The sequence below is a fragment of the Diadema setosum genome, chromosome 14, assembly GCF_964275005.1.
Source record: "Diadema setosum chromosome 14, eeDiaSeto1, whole genome shotgun sequence".
Classification (NCBI taxonomy): Eukaryota; Metazoa; Echinodermata; class Echinoidea; order Diadematoida; family Diadematidae; genus Diadema; species Diadema setosum.
This window is the reverse complement of record NC_092698.1, coordinates 14,068,770-14,091,388: the sequence shown is the minus strand read 5'-3', so window position 1 is coordinate 14,091,388 and position 22,619 is coordinate 14,068,770. Positions and strand designations below refer to the sequence as shown.

At 39.8% G+C, this 22,619-nt stretch overlaps 1 protein-coding gene across 1 annotated transcript in view; it reads left to right on the top strand.

Annotated features, from left to right (window-relative positions):
• Positions 1-10,881: 10,881 nt before the first annotated feature.
• Positions 10,882-22,619, top strand: part of LOC140237780 (uncharacterized) — a 34,068-nt gene continuing 22,330 nt past the window's right edge. The window contains exons 1-2 of the mRNA XM_072317715.1: positions 10,882-11,051; positions 13,651-13,854. Coding sequence (XP_072173816.1) covers positions 11,003-11,051; positions 13,651-13,854 — 253 coding nt within the window. The 5' untranslated portion in view covers positions 10,882-11,002. The remainder of the gene's footprint in view (positions 11,052-13,650; positions 13,855-22,619) is intronic.

The following is a 22,619-nucleotide window of genomic DNA, read 5'->3' as shown; positions in this document are numbered from 1 at the left end:
CGTGCGCGTACGCGTCCGTCCGATTTTTTCAATTTTTCAAAAAATGCTCCAAATGGTCTGAAACGTATGCAAAAAAAATTTGAGCGCGATTGGAGCATACAAATATTTCAATGCGCGCGTACGCGCACGTTTTAACGATGCGATGAATTTTGAAAACATGAGTAGAATTCCCTTGAATTGAAATTTACGTGACGTAAATTTCATTGAAAAATTCCATTCCATTAATGAGATATGATTGAAAATGTGTTTTCATATAATGACGTCATAGTGACGTCACGGTCGACTGATCACTACGATTTTACTTGACCCGTCGTCTTTGGGACATGATACATATATGGTATAATTTTGACATTGATAGGAAGAGGACTTTTTGAGCTAATCTCTACACAAATTTTGTCCAGAAATAAAGAAGGAAAAAGAATCCGTACAGATACAGAAGGTGATCCGAAGGATACTCGGATCACCTAAGAAGAAGACCCAACAAAGAATCCGTACAGATACAGAAGGTGATCCGAGAGGATACTCGGATCACCTAATCAGTACAGAAAAGCATTCAAAGCTATGGATTTGTGAAAAACTTTAAAATAAAAAGAGCGTAACCTAGTATCAATAGTGCAAGTAAAATTAATCTTGTGTACATTATCCCAAATGATATCATCAGGGACTGTTATTTGACTTTTCCAATATTCATATCTTTTCTCAGGGACATGTAGCACATTTAATATTTTGTAAGCATGTCTGGGTACTTTTTTCTGGGCATTCAAATCAATAACCAAAGAATCACAAATATCTAAATTATTCAATGCAGTATCGTCCAACCATCCATTAGGAATATTCCTTAATAAGAAATTGAATTTTCTTCTGTCTGTATGGGGAATATCAAAATCTAAAATCAATTCTTCAAATAATTTATGACCAGGGAGGGGTGGGTTCAACAAGTCGGAAATTCCCAAAACATTTTTTTCGTACCAAGTTTCATAATAGAAATACTTTTTTGATTTTGAACGAATCAATCTATTAAACCACAGCACTTGACAAGCGAGGAAAGACTCACCAAACTGTACATTTTGTGGGAAAATGGAAGAGACTATGGTTCATTTGTTTTGCGATTGTGAGAAGGTTATACCAATTTGGAGATATGTAGTAAACATAATAGAAATCCACATTAATAATTTTAAGCTCTCCAATTTTGAAAAATTATTTGGTTTATTATCAGATCAGTTTTTAACATACCTTGTATTAGTTGTAAAATATTACCTTTATATTTGTAAATTTAGGAATGAAATACCAACTGTTGATTTTTTTAAGAGTTTCATTAAGAAGCAAAAAGAAACAGAGTATTATTTAGCTAAGAAAAGAAATAAGCTTACTTTACATTTCAAAAAATGGAGATTTGATTTATGATATGTTTAAATGTTACTTTAAAATTGTTTCATACCCCTTGGATTAAGTTTATTTCATATTGTGTATTGGTATGCTGAATACTTGTCATTGTATTTTGCTCATTGGAATCTCCATGATCTGTCGCTGATACAAAGTACAACCATGTGTAGTACTACATTGTAGTTAGTGAATTTGCCGGCCCTCTGTCTGGCCTTTGTTTTTTCCAACTTTGTTGGCGCGCCTTGGACATGAACTAATTGCTCAATGGTTTTGGAATTTTTTAGGCTCTAACTTTTTTTTTATTTTTTATTTTTTATTTTTTTTTTTAAACAGTCTGTAATGTAATCTTTTCCTGTCAGGGATTTCCAGGTCTGATTTAGGCTTTATGTAGTGGTTTGAATTACAATGCTAAAGATGTCTCGAGATGAGTTGAGAATGTGTAGTTTTGAGGGATGATTAGATGAGTAAATTTTGATTGTGTAGGATATGGTGTGACTTTTGTCGTTGAATAAGAGGGTATGGTCCTCTTTCAGACCTGGGGACCCCACTGGGGGAGCCATTCTCCCTGGGTGTGTTATGAGACGGGGGTCTTTGAGGAAGCTTTACCTTACTACTTATTGATGAATCATGGTGGTTCTCTTTTTATTTTATCTCTGAATTGCTCTTGTCACTTTTTCTTTTTCTTTTTTTTTCTTTTTCTTTTTCTCGTGTTTGCTGATTGATGATTATTTGTAAATATTGTGATTTTATGTGATTTCGAAATAAAACATATAAAAAAAAAAAAAAAAGAATCAGTACAGATACAGAAGGTGATCCGAGAGGATACTCGGATCACCTAAAAAGAAATAAAGAGAGATTTTGACAATCACAATAGGTGATACGCTGATAGCGTATCACCTAAAAAGACAGATTTTGACAATCACAATAGGTGATACGCTAAAAGCGTATCACCTAATAATGATAATGATAATAAAATCTTACTTTACAATTTACCCTAGAATGTTTTCATTCCATCAAACTTGTATTTTCCCGGACTTTTGTATTGTTTCAATAACACTCCGTTCTACTGTCCCGCTGTAGCGTCTGTTTCTATGGTTTCAATATGGTAAAACACTATAAGACGAGACACTACAACAAAATATATCAAAATAAAGAAAACGTGTGTGAATATAAAATGACCCTGATTTAAATGCAATGTTAAATTGGTTGATTGTAATCAAGTGTAAATTTCATGAGGATCTCTCGCGCCTCAATGAACGATACTCTGTATCACTCTGCAAACGACTCAACGCCGAATGATGTGACCATTACGGCAAATAGTACACACACACACACACACACACACACACACACACACACACACACACACACACACACACACACACACACCAGTGGCGGATCCCCGCGGGGTGTAGCGGCCGCGCCCCCCCCCCCCTTTAATTTTTGTTAAAACAGAAGAAATAAAAAGAAAAATGGGGGGTGCGCCCTCCCTTTAATTTTTTTAAGGCGCCCCCACTTTACGAAATTCCTAGATCCGCCCGGCGCTCCTGCACATGTGCACATTTCATCTTGTTCTGTGTCAATAGATGCTCCCTTCACGTCTTAGTTCACATTCTAGAGACGATGATCATCTAATTTCGACCTCGAAACCGTATTCTAGAGACGATGATCATCTAATTTTAACCTCGAAACCCGTAGTTTAATGCACAGTCCAAATTGTTCGCGAGAGGTAGCAGACTACATTTTCTGCGTGTTCTCACATACCGGACATAATATTTATCCGCACCGATTACACGCGAAGGCAGCAAAAATACAGATTAACTCTTGAGATTAACCCATGATTTTAGTATCTGAATAGAAAAATTAATCAGGATTATCTCATACGAACAGCGCATACTAGAAGACACGCACTTATGGGAAATAAAGTGGATTCATAGAATTATATTATGGCGCGTAGTCACACCTTTTGGCTTGTGTGCGTGAAACGTTCGACAAGCTGGCGACAGAAGAAGTTTTATAGTGAAAAGAATTTTCTGTAGTGTTATAATTTGGCATAAAAGAAAAGCAATATGATAATTTTTTTCTAACTTTCTTTTATGTGACCTAATTTGTATTTATTTTAGATACATCATTTGTCTCATAACTTAACACATCATATCTTAAATAATTAAAATGAGGAAGTACTAGTTTGGCAACTTTGACCGAAATCCCCGACTGAAACTACCTCATTGACAAACTACGCTGCCGTGTTGTTTATCGCCGAGCCATTGACGCTTATTGCCTGCCAGATAGGGCCTACGTTGTTTACCCCCTGACATGAAATGGGTCCACATAACACTGCAAGACACTCGTCGCTCGTCCCGTAGCCATCGCGCGCTAGCACACGTCCACTCACCCAGGCCATCGCACACAGAGCATGCAGTGACACCACTGCACTATCGGATGCGTTTACGAGAACAAGCAACTACCTTGGCTCATTCAGTATTGGTGAGTGACTGTCTTGATCGATGCTGTTACATAATGATTAATGTATGCGTGTAAACTTATTCCATGATTGTCTGTCTTGTGGCTACCGTTGGTAATCTTAGCCTTAAAATTTTAATAATCTTAGTGAACACGGTCATGGTGAATTGCCTGAAAAGCTCAGTGTCTCCCGTCACCATTTGCATTGCAATTGCGTTGGTCACTCAGCTACCACTGCTGCGGTCACTGCACGTCCTAGAGTCTATACTTTCTAGGTGCCTACTGTAAATTACTGCAGCTCTGCACTTCACGCTTAATTAGGTTGTTAGAACCCTTCCCTAGCTCTACATTTACACTCTTCTCCTTCTTCTTCCTGTTCAGTTACAGACCACCGTCCACCTTTGTAATTTTTTGGGCATGTTTATAGAAAGTGTTCCTTAGATAGATTTTAGGTGTAGGCCTAGGCCCTAAATTATCATGATTATTTACATTTATTGTCGTACTGTTGAGTACAGTACGACTATCATGACAATGCAGCTAGCACTAGAAATAAAATCTAGAAATAGACGCCCTAGATTTTATAAATTCTACTCTAACTACACGAACGTTAGACTTTACTTTTAGGCTAGTTGTAATTTAAACTTGTGGTGTAGGCCTAACCCAAGTTACTCAGTCAGTGCTAATAACGAACCAAGAGGTTCTAGGGGTTCTAAGTCGCCACTACCTAAAGTCACCAGACAGTCGCATCGCATGTAACACGCGCTGCGATCGGAGATCAGCTGGGGCGACATATTTTCATCGCTCTCAAGACATTCCTAATTCACCTTTTTCCTCCATAAAAACACAAATAATTGTAATCCAAATTTGTACTTTCAGAGTTTCATGTGTAACACTACAGGTGAAAAAAACATAGTGCAAGAATGTTTTTGATTTCGAATGGATTTCAGGTGGCAGATTAACAAAGTTTTTCAAACGCGATGATGCACAATGCATCCTACATTGAAGTGTGTGTATAACACATAATACGAGGTGCGCTATGGGCGGCGAACTACAATGTAATTCAGTGCCTATCATTAGTTCGCCAACCTTGGAGTGCATAGGAAATACACTCAAGTGGCGACTATAAATTGACGTTATGAAATACCTCTGCTAAGGGAGGAGGTTAGAGTCTATTCTGTAAAGCAAGCGGCCCATAATTCGACCGTAATGCCGTCTAAAATTTGATTGCCCGCTACATCTAAAACCTATGCTTTTGCGTGTGGTCGAATTTTGGCACGGGAGGTCGAACCTTGGACACTTTGCTTTACCGTTGGTTTGTTTGTTTGTCCATGTGCAAAATAGATTCAAACTCTGAAGTGGTGAATGGATTTGGATGAAACTCGAGCAATTGTGCACTCTACGGCCCTATATTATCGGTGCGAGATTTTACCCTAATCGAGCAGTGCTTGCGAAAATCGAGTAGACCTATCAGGCACCGCGGGTTTGACAGCATGTCTTCTGGTACTGTACTGTGTGCATGTGTGTGAGATTTCGTGTTTGGATGCAGTGTGTATGTGTCAACGTGTGTGTGCTTGATGAAAGCACTATACGGTACGCCACATGGTTGCTCTAATGCCCTTCCCTGCGCGGCGCAGCGTGATCAAGCGCGAGCAGAGACAAACAGGGTGCTGTGCATAGTTGGCACACAACGGAAAGCAACGAGTGGTAAACTTTCGTCCTTCAATCATGATTTTAAAGAATGCTGCATAACATCTTAAGCAGGGGATCATTAATTAACCTACATGTATGGCAGAGGACATTCTACAGTATGTCCACTCATGGCCTTGGCAAAATTATTCTGTGAAATGATAATAAAAAAACCCCCAAATCTTATCCCAACTCATCAGTTACTGTTAGTGTTCATATTGTCTACACAGTTTACCATTCTACTAGCCCAACCAGATACAGTGCAACGCACCAAGCACGCACTTGTGTACAGCGACAGGACTGTGTATACCGATTTAAGGGCAGCCAATACATGGACACACACACACAGAAGCCTCGCCCGCCGTGTGGTTGGGTTTTTGCGCGATTTGTGATGGGGTTGGATCGGAATAAAAATATTCACGTAACTGTTGTGGCTAGCTAGGATGTTCAAAAATGGAATCTACTGTATCGCAGACTACTGCCAACTTTCTCATACTTTTCGTCATGATCATTGCAATTTTCTGCGATGAAACATTATAAATGTAAAGCTCGATAATCCTGCAGCGGAGAGTAAAGGCACACGATAGCACGATCCCATGTGTCAGCTCCGCAGTTCACCAAAGCGCAGTGAGTGAGGGGGGCTTTTAGTGACCTTATCACTTGTCAAAGTGCACTCCATACAGCAAGAAAAGCTCGCCAGCTGCTCAGTGCGTGGTGGTTGATGGGATATCACCATGGCGTACGGCGAATGAGGTACCGATAATATAGGGCCGTAAAGTGCACAATTTCCGAAACTTGCAGGAAAGATTGAGAATGACACAAGAAACAGATGATTAAATTGTGGTAGTCATGCACTTTATGGCCCAAAGTGCATGATTGCCTAAATTTTGGTAGTGATCCATGATTTGTGGATTTTATAAAGGATTTTCGATATTTTGGCAGGTAGGGTCAATGAACGTGGGAGTTCAAGCTGCGCATTTTTGAGGTTTTCATACGCGCACTAGAGTGCGTCTAGTTTCTGCTGGGGTGAGGTGCGCCACGCAATTGGATATTGATGATGCAACAAAAGGCTTCCATATTGGGAAATCGGGCGACTTACAGCATGCATACAATGTAACGGTAGTACGTACATGTATGGGTGGAAATCGATCACTGATCTCTGTGGAAGAACAAGTGGGTAGAAATGAGCTGCTTGGCGGAGGTCTGCGCTCTCAGACTATCAAGAGTGCTTCTCTTGTTTCTACTGTGTTCTACTTCTTAAGTTCTAGACCACTATATGTAAACTTTACTTGATATTTAGAACGTCTACAAGGAACTGTAGGAGAGTGGGCATGGATCGTGTCGCCAGATGCTTTTTTTAATAATTTTTTTGGTGGCTCTGAATTCTGTACTCATATCAGAGGATGAAATTTCTGCCAAAAATAACACTAATGTTTATAGTTATTCACAAAGCCCTGAAAATTACGAATTTCGCAAATTATGTAGACCTGCGGCACCCGCACCAAGGTTCAACCTCCCGTGCTAAGGTTCAACCGTGCGCAAAATCACATACATGTAGGTTTCTAACAACATGTTACGGACGGCGTTGTAGTCGAATCATGGGGGGCTTGCATTAGGGTCTAAATTATTCACTCCACCCCTCCCCCTCCAATTTTTGGAAAATAGACTTGAAGTTAACCCCTCTAACCAGTTACAAAAAGTTATTTTGTAGCACAGTGTAAAATTGCATTAATTCCGGACACAATTTTCACAATGGAATATACAAGTGCATGTAAATTATAATCAATGTCTTTCACATCTTGTCCATGCACCAGAATTTCAATTCATGCCCACAATTCACCATACATATTTGTACCAAGCAGACGACAGAGAGAAAATTGGCAAATGAGGCTCAAATTTCGTTTTGCACAGTAAAAGGTCTAACATGAAAATTTTGAACAATTTATGTGATAAAACCTTGTGATAGTTTGACATCTTCTTAGTAAATCTGAGGTGAAATTTGAAATTTGTAGTGTTTCTACATTTTTGTGTCGCATTTTTTGGCGATTTCGACCCCTATACAGCGCTCAGTGAGGCTGGTCTATGAAGTCCTGTGCATATTGAATGTCATCTGTATGCAGAGATGTGTGCGTCTAAAATTACCATGCTGTCCGGTTATTGTGGACAAGGCCAAGGCTGTAGGGCAATTGGCAAGGCCAAGGGACCAGGGTAGGGGTTGTATTTTAGGGCTGTAATTTACACAATTTGGACTTCGAAAGAACTCTAACCCTATTAAAATGTCATTTGTAAAGAATTCTCAGTGAACCATCTAGGCCCCTATTCAACAAATGATATGGTAGCTTAAATACAGTGTACATACAAGTATATGTTGTTGGAATGAGCAAATTCGGGGCATATTCCATTATGGTATGTAATAAGACTACGTACTGCAAGTTCAAAGTCGGTTTAGAATTAACTGTACAAATTGCTGCAAGCAGGTGTTGTATATATTGCAATGGATTTGCTCTGTTAGTGATGAAGATAAGAGGGTTATGGAGGAAGTCAAGGAACTACCAGTAGTTTAGATATGAGAGACAGGTGCAATTATGATCCAGGTGTTGAGAGTACATACCCATGTACCCTAAAGAGGAATGCAACACAATGATCAACTTTCTTTGTTTAGCCTACATTGAGTTTGTTAATTTCACATTACATGCTCACGAGGTGTAGGCTTTCTCTCTCTCTCTCTCACCATCTCCCTATTGCTTTTCTTCTCTTGTCTTCTTCTTTTCCTTTTTTCTTACTTTCTTTCATTCTTCTTACTGCTTGTGCTGACCTCTGGCACAGACAGCAATGCCGTTGCACAGAGTGAAGGAGCGCGTGCTGCCCTGGTAGGAAAGATGCGATGTTGTGGGTTTGAACGTACGTAGACGCTTTTTTGCATCCATTGAGATGGTGAGTTGGGGAGCATGTGAGTGTCTAAATGAGCCACTATGATCTCCATACTCTTGAACAACGCTTGTGAGCCTTGTGTAATATTTTGTGCTTCAGGGTATACACTTGGGTATGCACTCGAACTTACAAAGATACACACACACAGACATTCTGAGGTAGACATGCACACACACTTCTCAAAGACTTCTTTCAATTTGCCATATTCATTGTAGACTCTAAAGGTATTGATTTTCAGGTTAATTTGTATGTTGTGTAATATTAGATGACTAACTTCAGTTTCAGACTGGAGTCTTGTGAAGAGTGATGATGTTTTTAGCAACGACATGAAAGGCAATGATTTATGGCAAGTTAAATGAAGTTGGGTAAGAAATACAGTTGGTAGAATGCACACGACTAAGACAAATGCAGACACACCCTATGCATTTCTAAACTTCTTCAACTGGCTTCTTTCAACGTGCCACAGCACGTGTTGTATAGCTCCCACGTTGAGTGGCGGTCATGACTTGAAAGATACTGTATAAGCAGTTACATTCGCGAGGGTTTTAAGTTTTGTGAATTTAACAACACACAAAAATGTCGCCATGCGCTAGGGTAATAGCGCATTGACAATTTAGCCTTGGTGTCAATTCACGAAAACAACATCTCAGGAAAATGTCTATGACCTGCTCATTTGCGAAAATACCTGTACGCGAAAATAACAGCTTGTACAAGGGTATTAGTGCATTTACAATAAGCATTGGTTTCAATTCGCGAAATCAACATCTTGCGAAAATGCTGTGACCTCATTTGCAAAAAAATCCGTATGTCAAAATAACAGCTTTATACAGTGTATACAGTACGTAGCGTAATGCAACCCTGCATACACCTGTAATGTTAGATGGCAAACTTCAGTTTCAGATCATGCAGGCAATGTACAGTAAGCTGCTATCTCTTGTGAAGAGTGCATTTGTTTTGAACAACAATATAAAAGTCGCCATCCATATTGATGCTTTCAGACAACCGATTTGATTGAAATTCATGCGAGTAATTGGAAAAAAGCTACACTTGTATTGCTGTCTGTATTTGGAAAGGTAGTGATTGCTGTCATGGCTGATCTCATATCTCTGCCATGTGTAATGACAATTTATTTGATTGAGTAATATGTTGTTTCCCCAGGTGTCTGTACTGGAGGATACTTTAGATTTGGCAGTATTATGCTGCTGCTGCATCACATTTATATGCACAATGCTGGCTACATGTCGGGGAGGGGGGGGGGGGATTTGATTAAAATTCATTTTGGAGATGTACTGTATAGGTGGTTATTTTCGCGAGGGTTTAATTTTCACGAATTTCGCGAATCACAGTTGGATCGCGAATTTAACAACACGCGAAAATGTCGCCATACACTAGAGTAACAATGCATGCAAGATTATGCAATCAGTAATTAGGATGCCGCGCATTGACCAGTAAGATCACCCCCTCGTTGCTAGGGGCGGAGTCTAGCTGCGGCGCTAAGACCAAATCTTCGGACACGTTTCTGTTACGTTGAAAGTTGAAAAATCCTGGCCCAGAAAAATGCTGATTTCTTGCTTTTCCTTTGATCATTTAGCTTCGAAATTTCGGTAGATGATAGACAAAACATCAGAGTACTGAATTATGCCAAAAAAGAAATCTGATTGTTTTGACCAATTTTGATGATGTGACTTCAAACTCAATTTTTCTTGGCGAAGCCGTCAACGACTTTAGGATCCTTTTGTTGTAGCGGGTCACATATATGCAATGTTATGTGTATTCATGTGAGCGCTGTGTAGAGCAAACCAAAACACATCACATCTGAATTTCTATTAAACTTCCAACAAACGTGTATGCATTACCTGTAGTACAAACAAAAAATGCCCACACTATGTAGAGCCAAGTTTGTTACCTGTGTGTACCCATGTTGTCTTCCTTTGCTTAAGGATAACAATCAGTCAACAAGAATGGTAAAATCGGTGGATTTGAATTTCCAAGTCAAATACTGTACTGTGCGTGAGTACAGTTTGCATTGCACGGAATAATTTTCCAACTCCAATTGGTTAGCAATCTCAGCCAGTGAACAATATTTTAAATGGTATCCTGTACACTTCTATGGAAGAAAACTGCAAAACAAAAGATAGTTTGTGTAGCAGTGGTGTAAAAATGCATAGCAAATTGTGATATGATACCAGGAAAATTATTCCCTGTATTAGAAATGTTCACTGTGTAGTTTCCTTCTCATCAGTATAGTATATTGCATTGTTCTAGTGTCATGAAAATATAACTGTAGAACTGAGCATCCATGTTTTGTTTTTTCTTTCTTTTTTTTTTCATGTAACCAGTTCAATAATCTTCTTTCTTTGTGGTTTTCTTCTTCTTTTGCATCCCTTAGATTAATACTTCTGCTAGATGCCATAAAAATTGTTTGGGGCTGAGATGGTAGATGAGCAGAATCATTCACCTTAGTTTCTAAGGTTAGAATGTCAACCAGTAGCCTACTTGAATTGGAGGTGCAGCTTGTATGTGAAACATAAAAGAAGACATGGATACTACGGTGGTGATCACTGCAACACTGAGCCTTCTGTTGTCAGGTAAGAATGTGATTTATACCCCTTTCATAAACTCAATAATGCGGATAATATCCGCAACATTTGGTCGTAAAATCGGAGTGGGGAAAGAATAATGCGCTTTATTTCGACCCTTCTATTATCCGCATAATAGCAGCATCGGGACCAGATTTGGAGTTTATGAACGCAAACCCAAATAATGCGGATAATTGCCGGGGTGCGGTCAAACGTCACCTGTCTTTCCCGCAGGAGGGACGTGTGCAGTCACCATGACGATTATCCGCCTTTTTGAGGACGGGCGCTCGTAAAAATAATGCAGATTATTTTCAGAGTTTGTGAACGCATTTTTTATTGAATTGTCCGCATTATTCTTATGCGGATAATAGGAGGATGAGTTTATGAAAGGGGTATAAGATGTCATACCCTCCTCTGGATATCATGTTTGTTATATCATTCTGTGGAAATCTCCTCTGGCAGTATCGCTGTAGATTATTTTCAAAGCAAAGGCAATATTGTACACTATGCTTCAACGTATGCAGTTGGAGTAATCTGGAGGACAAAATTCATTAACTAATCTGGGATATGCTGGAGCAAAGAATTCTGTGTTTTGGGGTTTTCTTTTTTTTTCTGAATTGAAGAAGTTCTTCAGATTTTTACTATGGTATTAAAGAGCATTATGCTTTCATTGTCGTGCACTGTCTCAGAAAATGTGCATGCACTGAAGGTTTGCCAATATCCTTGGCTTATGCTTTTTCCATATACTCTTCTCCAGTGTTAAGATTCTATGAATTGCAGCAAACATAGAACGGCACTTTTTGACTTTTTAAACAGAAAATTATTCAGACCACTTTACGACAAAGAAGAATGTGATAGGAATGTGAAATAATACACTGTTCCCCATTCTATTGGTAAAATGTGGTCATGATGACCTCAACAAACTTTCGAGGATACAATGATGTGAGGTTATCTCGGGTCAATAAACCTTGCAACTCATTGGTGTATGTGCACTGACTACATTGCCGTGCATTATGCATTGCTGGGTACACTGCATTGTAACTGTTTCAATTCTATTGCAGAAGAGTCCCTATTGAACTTGTGATACAGATGGTAATACATTTGGTCCTAAATACGCTCTACTGTGAAGTTGAAAGCAATATTTCAATATTATAATCAGAGGGGGGTTTTGTCCATATGTTTGTTAAATTACAGATCAGCAGTTGCAATCTTAATACAAATTTCATTTGTAGAGGGAGATGAATTGAAGGAAATTTACTGTGAAGTTGTCTCTTACCCCATTTATACTAAGGAAAAAGGGGGTTCTGAAACCCCCTGTAGCCGCTTCGAGCAGGCTTTCAGCTCAGTATAAACAGACAGAATTCAGAAAAGGCGATCCGGTCGGGTCGGGTCCGTTCGGGTTCTGAAACCTCCTACGGGGGGAGGTTTCAGAACCCGCTATAGCCGGCTCGAGGAGGCTCGACTGCAGTATAAACGTGAGGGGGTTCGAAAAGCCGCTTTTTTGCCGACCCGGAAGTTATCGCTGGAGGTCATCGCGTGCTCATAATGTAAACAAGCAACTGCACCGGATCGCGAACCCACGTTGTTATAAATTCGCGCTCAGCAGTCACGTTTCCGCGTGAAAGTGATGCCACGAAAGCGCGCGCCGGTTTTCGGAGGGGAATTCGGTTACCATAGGAATGGAAGCAGTGACCCTGCTAAGACCCGCTCGGGCCTGCTTTCTCTCGCGCAGTATAAACAGACGAGAACCCGCTTTTTCATAGCGGGTTTTCGAACCTCCTCGAGGCGGCTCGAAAAGCTGCTCGCAGTATAAACGGGGTATCTGTGTGTATTTGTGTCTGTGTATACTGCATAAAACTTGTCCATAAGCAATATCTGTAGTGCAGTCTGTAGTATGGAACAGTTTCAATCAGTGTACTCTAGAGCAGGAGGCTTTAAGAATTGTATGTTTAGATTCCTTCTGTGGTTAGTCAGTTTAAGGTACTTGTTTTCATTCATAGGGATTATTTGTCAAAGATAAAGCATTTGCAAAAATTGTGTGTGTTGTATTATCAATTGACTCTCATCTGCAAGTACATGTACAGTTTGTTGTACATGTAGAACACAAAGAGTGTGATTTGATGTGCAAGAAATCACTTGTTTCATTGATGCAGAATACTTAAACTTTGGCAGGAAAAAAGAAGAAGTCATTTCCCAGCCACTTAGCTTGTAAAGTCCAATGATAAATTACAGTGCATTTCAAAGGAAGAAATGATGATCGGTCTAACATGGTGAGAGGTCAGTGGGTAGTGTCACTAAAGCACTTTATTGTTGTTGTTTACATATTTGTGAAAATGTATAAATTCCTGCCATAGTACCAGTAATCAAACTAAGTGTTGCTCCAACATGATACCCAAATTGTACAGTGAAATGTTACCATAGGCTTGAGAGATGAACTTACAATGTGGGGGAGGAGGGGGGAGTATGTTTCTGTGCTTTAATTGTGGTTCACACTGAGTTTTTCTTATGCAATATGTCTCTTGATGTACCTCTTTGACTGCATGGTGTATGTCAAGTTGTTAGCTTAACCAAGTGATGATTGTATCAATCACTGATGTTGCTGTTTCAGGAATGTGCATGGGAGGTGTAGAAGCCATCTATTGTGCCTACCATCCGTCTGAAAACCAACATGACCCCATGAGCCAGGATGAGGTCATGGGTAGCATCCAGGCAGACAACAAAACCATCTACTGCCCAGAGTCGAACGACCGCTGCTTTACCTTCTGGTACGTCCACCCGACCAATGAGAATGAGATTCTCATCCAGAAACAAGGTAAGATCCAGTATTTGCTGCAGCCCAGCTCTTCCCAGCCTCCATTCCTTCCTTCTTTCCTTCTTCTTTCCTTGGATTTCTTCTTCATTCCTTGGATTTCTTTTTCTTCCATTATCATTGCACTTTATGCTCTTTCTGTCTTGTTTATATTATTTCCACTATTAATGCTGTGTGTCAATGTATATCAATATATTTTTTTCATTATTATTATTATTGTTGTTGTTGTTGTTATTATCATTGTTGTTGTTGTTGTTGTTGTTGTTGTTGTTGTTGTTGTTGTTATTGCCTCCACCAAGGGAGGAGGTCATGTTTTCATTACCGTTTGTTGGTTTGTTTGTCCATGTGCAAAATAACTCAAAAAGTTGTGAACGGATTTGGATGAAACTTGCAGGAAAGGTTGAGAATGACACAAGGAACAGATGATTAAATTTTGGTAGTGATCAGGAAATTTGTCTAGATTTTATGAAGGATTTTTGATATTTTGGCAGGAAGGGTCAATGAACTTGGGAGTTCAAGCTGCACATTTTAAAGGTTTTCATATGTGCACTAAAGTGCGTGCTCTAGTTTCTGCTAGGGCGAGGCTCACTGCGCAGCTGGAAGTTGATGATGTATAAGGCTTCTATATTGGGAAATCAGGCAATTTTCAGCATGCACATGTATGGGTGGAAATCACTGATCTCTATGGAAAAACAAGATCATTGTTGGAAATCAGCTGCTTAGCAGAGGTCTGCGCTGTCAGAGTGCCTCTCTAGTTATTATTGTAATCATTATCATTATTACATTCAATGCCTTTTATGCTTCTATACATTATATGCAATGGCACTGTGTGTAGAGTACTGTAGGTTGTATGTAAAGTCTACTTGTCCACTCTTTTTATATGTTTGTGTTTCCTGTGCATGCATGGCATAGGCTGTGTGGGCGTAATCTGGTAGGTTTCAATATAGCTCTCAAATTGCCCCTCAGGCAGACCAGGGACCAAATGAAGTCTGAGCGTGGAGAAAGCTTTACCACTACCTTGGCATGCGGTATTTGGTGAACATTATTGTAGTGTGATTTCAATATCATATGTTCACCCTCAGGTTGCACCTTGGCTAGCTGTGTCCATAGGGAGACAAATGATTTTAGAGTATAATTCGGGGCTTTGGTTCCAGGGACTAAGAGCAATAATGTGCTGTGAAGTGTGTCGAGTTTTGTAATATCTGAGGAAAATGTGTATCTTATCTTATGTATCTTATTTGATTACAATAAGAAGATATTTTGTTTCTCTGAGAAATTACACAGACCATGCTGTTTCAGGCTTAGATGCTGTAATGATGGGAAGTGTGGCCCAAAGATACAGTTGTTCTATATTTGGACACAACAGATCAGTAAATTTCAAGTATTGGGAGAATAATGCAATATGGCCGAGGCATACCAGTTGCAATAGTGACATTTCTAGTCTCTTGTTTTATAACACCTTTTGTCCAAAAGAAGAGACAAAAAAAAAAAATCTTTCATTAGCATTACCAGTAGATTAAAAATTGACCTTCAATGTAACATGCTTTGTGGAAAGATATGTGCAGTAATGTGATTTTTTTTTTTTTTTTTTTTTTTAGTGTGTCTTTGTTGTGTAACAATCACTAATCACAGTATTAGGTGGGTAATTAGATTAATTACATTTGTGGTAAAGTAAAATACTTACAGTGTACATGCACAGTATAATTACAACGTACAGTGCATTGGATGGTGAAGGTCATGGCAGGTGGGTACTTCACCTGGGTGCATGCAATCATACAGCTGTACAGCTGTATTGAAAGCAGGCATGTTACATGTAGTTATTGTTATGGGTCAAGATTACTGTATGTATTACTTGTGTGTATGGTCAGTGTTGTCACACGTATACTACGTGTGTACATATGTACAATGTACATGTACATACATATAGGGCTTATACAAATGTATATTATGTACTTGTATATCTTCCGTTTTACAGGAAAATTATAGAAAGGACCGTGTCGCCAGGCAAAATGCAGAAAGGAATCAGACTCTGCATTTTCTATGGTATACACATGTGTAAGACTCAAGTACTCACCACTCCACCCGCTTGCAACAAATACAAAGTAGATTCACATGTATGATATCCTTGAATGGTTGCTTCTCAGTGCCGCACTTCCACTCCAGGGTACATGCCTACTTACATGTATTTTGAGGTTCCTACACTTACTTTCAGTTTCGCCAAAGGAGGTTATGTTTTCATTGGTGTTTGTTAGTTTGTCTGTTTGCAAAATACTCAAAAAGTAGTGAATAGATTTTGATGAAACTTACAGGGAAAGTTGAGAATGACACAGGAAACAGATGATTAAATTTTGGTAGTGATCCGGGGATTTATTTGTGGATTTTATGAAGGATTTTTACACCCCGCATACACGAAGTGTATATTAAAGGGGAAGTCCGGACGATTATCAGCCGTTTCCCGTGTAAAGAACAATATTTCATGAACCTATTACCCTTTTCCCGACGAGAAAAGACCATCAGATACATTTACTATGATTTTTTGAAAAATAAGGTAATTCTTCATGTTCGAATCCGTCACGAGCAGCCCTTCGTACTATCTGTCCCAGTATGCATTGCGCGTGACGTCACAGACTCACTCTCCTCAGCGGAGCACCGCGAGCGCAGCCCAGCTACGCATCGATCTCCCATTGCACTGCTGACTGCAGCGCGGTATCTGCATGCCTGCTGAGGTCTGCCTAGTTGGCGCTACCGCAAGAGTCCGTACACTGTTTTCGGAGCGCTGTTGCCAAATGCTGTACTCCTTTATTCAAATGATCTTAGGTATATATCTATATAAAATCCGCCAAAGATTAATGTAAAATAGTTGCAATGTTATAACATTTTCATTTTATTGAAATATTATATGTATTGTAATACTGCCGTACTTATTAGTGTCCACCCCATCATTTACAATTCATTGGCTATTGTTGTCATCAGAGTGATCAGGCATACATTTACGTCTGCTGCTGCCAAATGCTATCACAATCCGCGATCATTTTTTTTTTTTTTCAACTTCTGAGTGTAAACAATCTGAAATCAGTCTGTCAATTTCAGAATTATTGCCTCTCTTGTTGTCCGAGACTGTTGAGTATGTCTGACGGTGGTAAATTACGACAGTATAACTTGATCCGCGGTAGAAACGCCAGCGGCAGCTTCATCATACTACCGCAAATTGATGACTTAATGTGACTCGGTCGAGAGGAACCTTGGAGAGCTACACTGAATTATTGACGGCCAGCACAGGCGCACACGCAAAGAGACATCTCTGTGCGCACACATCTCCGGTTATGCGCTGGCCGTCAATAATTCAGTGTAGCTCTCCCAGGTTCCTCTCGACCGAGTCACATTAAGTCATTAATTCGAACAGAAAGGGACTATTGGCAGAACCAAGCGTTGCTCGAAGCCTGTTGTCAATACTTCAACTTCACTGGTAAGTCTTCAAATTGAAGAAATTTTTCGATTTTAAGTTGATCTTTAGCCGCGATACTACCTTATCATGATCCTGAATGCTACAGTGCGCAGCCCCATTACGCTATGCGTATGGGGCTGCTGGTTGCAGTTACACCGCTGATGGGGAGTATGACTAGGCTGCATCGAGTAGTATTTGTAAGTTTTGACGACAAACTTGTCAATTAAAATATTGGAGAGCCATCTTGCACACCTTTCCCGCTCATTTTCTGGGTTCGGAATGGCAAAAAAAACTCTTCTTCTGGCCATCACCCGGTTTATTAGAACACCCAAACGCTCACACATCGGCATTTTCGAAGTGAAGCAATAGATCATGTTGCGCGCATCCGCTGCGTGACCAGAACCACGCGGAAACGCTACCGCTTGCTCAGCCCGTGTCGCCGTTGCTCAAGCAGGGCTCCCCGAGCCAGCTGACGCTCCAAACAAAAAGCAATGTGATGCTAATACGTCATGCCGTCACATGATCTTTCTCGCCAGCGTACAGAAATTGAACAGTTACGATTCAAAATTAGTGATGCTAAAAAATCGATTGTGACGAGTTGGGAGGGTATTTTTCAATGAAACTTAGTCATTATGGTCCTTGATTTATGTATATTATGGTGAAATTTATTCATAATCGTCCGGACTTCTCCTTTAAAGGGGGTATATAGGAATCAGTGTGTGGTTGGCTGGTTGGGTGGGCGGTCGGGTGGTCCGTTGCAAATCTTGCGTCGCGAACTCTCCTTCTACAGTTTTGAAGCAATTTTGATGAAACTTGGGTTACGGTACATGATGACATTGAGGTGTAGATGTGCAAGACATGCTTTTTGTGTTTGTCGGAGAAAGCATTGCCATGGTAACCACAATTTTTCCAAAGCCTTGTGGAGTAAACTGCTTCCACAGTATTTGAGCAGTTTATTTCAAATATGGCATGTACAGTATAATGATCTATAGGTGTAGTTATGCAAGACACACGTTGTGTTTGTACCCGACAAGGCGTTGCCATGGTAATGGCATATTTTCCTTTAAAAAATTTGTGGAGTGAACTACTTCCACAATTTTGAAGCAATTGAACTCAAATTTGGTGTACATGATAACATTGAGATGTAGATGTGCAAGACATGTTTTTTGTGGTTGTCGGAGAAAGTGTTGCCATGGTAATCACAATTTTCCCAAAACCACGTGGAGTGAACTACTTCCACAGTATTTGAGTAATCAAATTTAACTAATATGTGCACAGATCTTAATAATTTTGCACACGGCTGCAACCTCGGGCAAACAAAGGATACAAGCCTGCAACGTCGGCTGCTGCAGCCGTCCCCGACACGTCCCCACATGTAGACTTACGTGTATGTTGTGTACGTGTGTGCGATGCATCAACTTCAACTTTACCTCCTGGCATTTCGTGTGGCTCTAAATCAATTCCCAGTCTTAGATGAGGGATAATTCTGCTGTGATCAAACGCAATTTGGACTATAGTTTCGATTTTGTTAAATTTTGGTTTCAATTTTGTCCTCAGTAGTTTCTGAAAATGGGTGGAAGACACTGCTGCTACAGAACATACAACAGTATGACCGCCTCACTTCATACTTCAATGAGTTTAAGCATTATGATTGATTGTAAAATCTAAACCTCTCAGAACTTTTTTTTTTGGGGGGGTGTAGACAACGAATCTCTCATAATCGATATTTTCAAAGGATTTTTTAAAGTTAGACTCAGACTGATTAGACTTCATGAAATAGAATGACGATTTTGACCCATTTTTCTATTAACAATAACAGTTAGGGGCCTAGCCCGAGATAGACTAGATCTAGAGTAGATCTAGACGTAGGATAGACCTACTGTAAAAACAAAAACAATGATAGACCTACCCTCCCTGACCTTCACAGTAGGCAACATTTATTTCCCCCGTTGACTTATTCATCACGACCCAGGTCTGGTACGTTGGTTTGTTGAGGTATGTCCGGCCCTTTTGCGTCGGCCTAACCTCACCAAGGAAAACACAAACAGGGCTCGTGTCCGAAACCTCATTGAACTTCAGGCTTGAAACATTCCCATCCGCGAAAAGAGAGTAGTCCTCGAATGACTTGTATCCCTTTATCTTTTTCCGGTCGTAGTCGGCCCGATTGATGATCAGGTAGTTGAACACGTTTGAGTCCAAAATCTGGAATACTCTCAAAGTTGGATGTAAACCCAGCGAGCTTGGTAAGATCGGAGAACAAGCAGCCTACCCGAACGAGCTTCTCCTGCAGTAACCGGCCAGTGTCCACCCGGTAGAGGTCGGGATCGATGAGCAAATCCAAATCGGCTACGGCAGTTGCAAGTTTGATGAGTTTCTCCTTGTAGCCGCTTGTGCTCACACCTCTATCCCTCAAATACTCAGTTAATTCCTTAACTGTCCAATTCTTCCATGGCTTGCTCGAACTTTGGCTAGAACTTGAAGCTGACGCCATCACAAAGCAAGATTATAGGAAACAAAAGTTGTAGATTATCCGCAGTGAGTAACGATCGTAGACAATACACGCGTTATGCGTGAATGCAAAACCAATGTGGCTTGCGCGTCCTCGCTTACAGTGTACTTCGCTTGCCCGACATAATTACAATCACTAAGGTCGCGTGGGGTTGACGTCATTATGCATATCATTAGTAAACCGGTCTATTTGGTATGTATAGTGATCTACAGGTGTAGTTATGCAAGACACACTTTGTGTTTGTACCCAAAAAGGCATTGCCATGGTAACAGTTTATTTTCTTGAAAATCTTGTGATGTGAACTGCTTCCACAATTTTGAAGCAATTGCACTCAAATTTGGTGTACATAATGACATTGAGGTGTACACTGTAGATGGGTAAGACATGTTTTTTGTGTTTGTCGGAGAAAGTGTTGCCATGGTAACCAATGTCCCCAAAACCTTGTGGAGCGAACTACATGTACTTCTACAGTGTTTAGGCAATTTATTTCAAATTCAGTATGTAGGGCCTATAAATAGGTGTAGTGAATGCAAGACACTCTTTGTGTTTGTACCTGACAATGTGTTGCCATGGTAACTGCATATTTTCTTCAAATCGTGTAGAGTGAACTACAATGTACTTCCACAAATGTGAAGCAGTCAAACTCACCAGGTACTCACAAGGTACTACACACATGTATGTCTGTCCAGACAGACAGACAGACACATACACACACACACACACACACACACACACACACATAGTCATAACCTTTTATCAAACCCAGGTTCAATTCTTTTTCATAGGAATCTGGGCTACGGGAGTGGGGGTATTATTCTATTAATCACCTTAAATGATACTTCTAGTTGATATTAGTGAACTTGGGAGTTCAAGCTGCACATTTTTATTTTCTTTTTTAGGTTTTCACACGCGCACTTAGTGTGTGCTCTAGTTTCTGCTAGGGTGATGGCGCGCCGCACAGCTGGAAGTTGATGACGTAACAAAAGGCTTCTTACATGTATATTGGAAAATTTGGTGATTTTCAGCATGCATACGTATGAGTGGAAATCACTGATCTCTATTGAAGAACAAGATCAGTGGTGGAAATGAGCTGCTTGGCAGAGATCTACGCTCTCACAGTGCTTTTCTAGTTTTTCATACTTTTTTTTTTGTCAGTGTCTGGCAGTTGGCACATACCGGAAGCATCATCAAGACAAGATGTAACTGAGAGTTGAAACAGAATTTAGTCAGTTGTTGACCTTTTTTTTTTTTTTTTGCTGTGCTATCCTCACTGCCAAATCTCCATGCTCTCAAAATTAGTTCAACTTGAGCAACAAAACTTGGTATTGTAGAGGAGACAAAATGAGGTGCAATTAGATGACAATAGATCCGGCAAGACTACTAAATTTACAATTAATGGAACTATGCATGTAGAATTTCATGTGACAGGTTTGCTCAAAGCAAAAGCCAAAATCAGAGGTATTCTCATGCTGATCGGTGACAACACATTCAGATTGCAAGATGTCGAAATTGTTGATTGCATGTTTGTATTTAATTTACGATTTTCAGGGTTCGAAATTGGCGATGGTCCGTTGGCCATCGGCCACCCGAAATCACGTCGGACTAGCTAAAAATCGTAAAATTCTGAAGTTACTAGTCCGTCTGGCTAGCCAAAATATTGCTTCAGTGTCACAGTGTCAAAATTGATTCTAAGTAGTCCGCCTGGCTTGTTAAAAAAAGTTAAGTGCGACCCCTGATTTTACTGTACAAATGTACGTACAGTATTGTTTTAAATACATATTTTGATATGTTCTGCATAGATCCCTATTCAATTAATGCATGATGCTGAATTAAACAGGCATCTTGATATCAAGGCAAAATCCAGAATGATTCAATTTGATTTTTCAGGTCAAATAATAATATTGATTAGGTGTGAGTCATCTGCCCCAGTGTGTATTGACATTACAGTGCATTGCACACAGTTTTACTGATGTCATTTATCAGTGTTTTGTCTTTCTAAGGAGACTGTTCTGTGATGATGTAGGGGACTTGTTCGCACTGACTCATCAAGCAAACATGCAAGTTCATAATATGCAATAAATTACTTGATTTCCAAAATATGACTGACTATACATTTTATACATTGTATTGCACTTACATGTACCAGTGTACAGTATGTTTGTATGTTGTATAAATACACAAATCATAATCTTCTTGCATCTGGCACTTCAGAAAAAAAAAAGTAAACAAGTTTTTACTCTGAAAGCAATTATGCAGAAACATGGAGGAATTTAATATTGGAGAAAAAAATTTCTTGTTGAAAGCCAGACTTTCCTCCCTTCATTCCTGAGGATTGTAATGACCTTGTTGTAAAGATTGTATTGTACAAACGTAGCTTCAATTATTGCTATGTAAAGAGTATTGGTGGCAATTATGTAATGTAAAATTTATGCAAGAGTTAGACTAAAAAATGTGGTTAACCAGAACATGTGAACATATTGTAGTTTAGAACATTCACTGTAAATTTGATGGATCGCATAAATAAATGTACACGATTAGTTGCTAGCGGTCAGGTCCATGTGTTGGCCGTACGCAACATGCAAATGAATGAGGTGATCTCATGCACCCATGTGCAACATTTGAAGCCGTACGCGCGCTGCTTGTGATGCGCGCAGATGTCAACATGAACCTGAAAACAAAATAAAAAAATCTAATCACCCTGCTCTATGTCACCGCCTCGCCCTTTCTTCCTCTACCTGCCTGACTTCGCCGCTGGCGCTATCAATGTCATTGTCACTGTCATCACTCAATTAATTCTGTCATCAAACTCAAAGT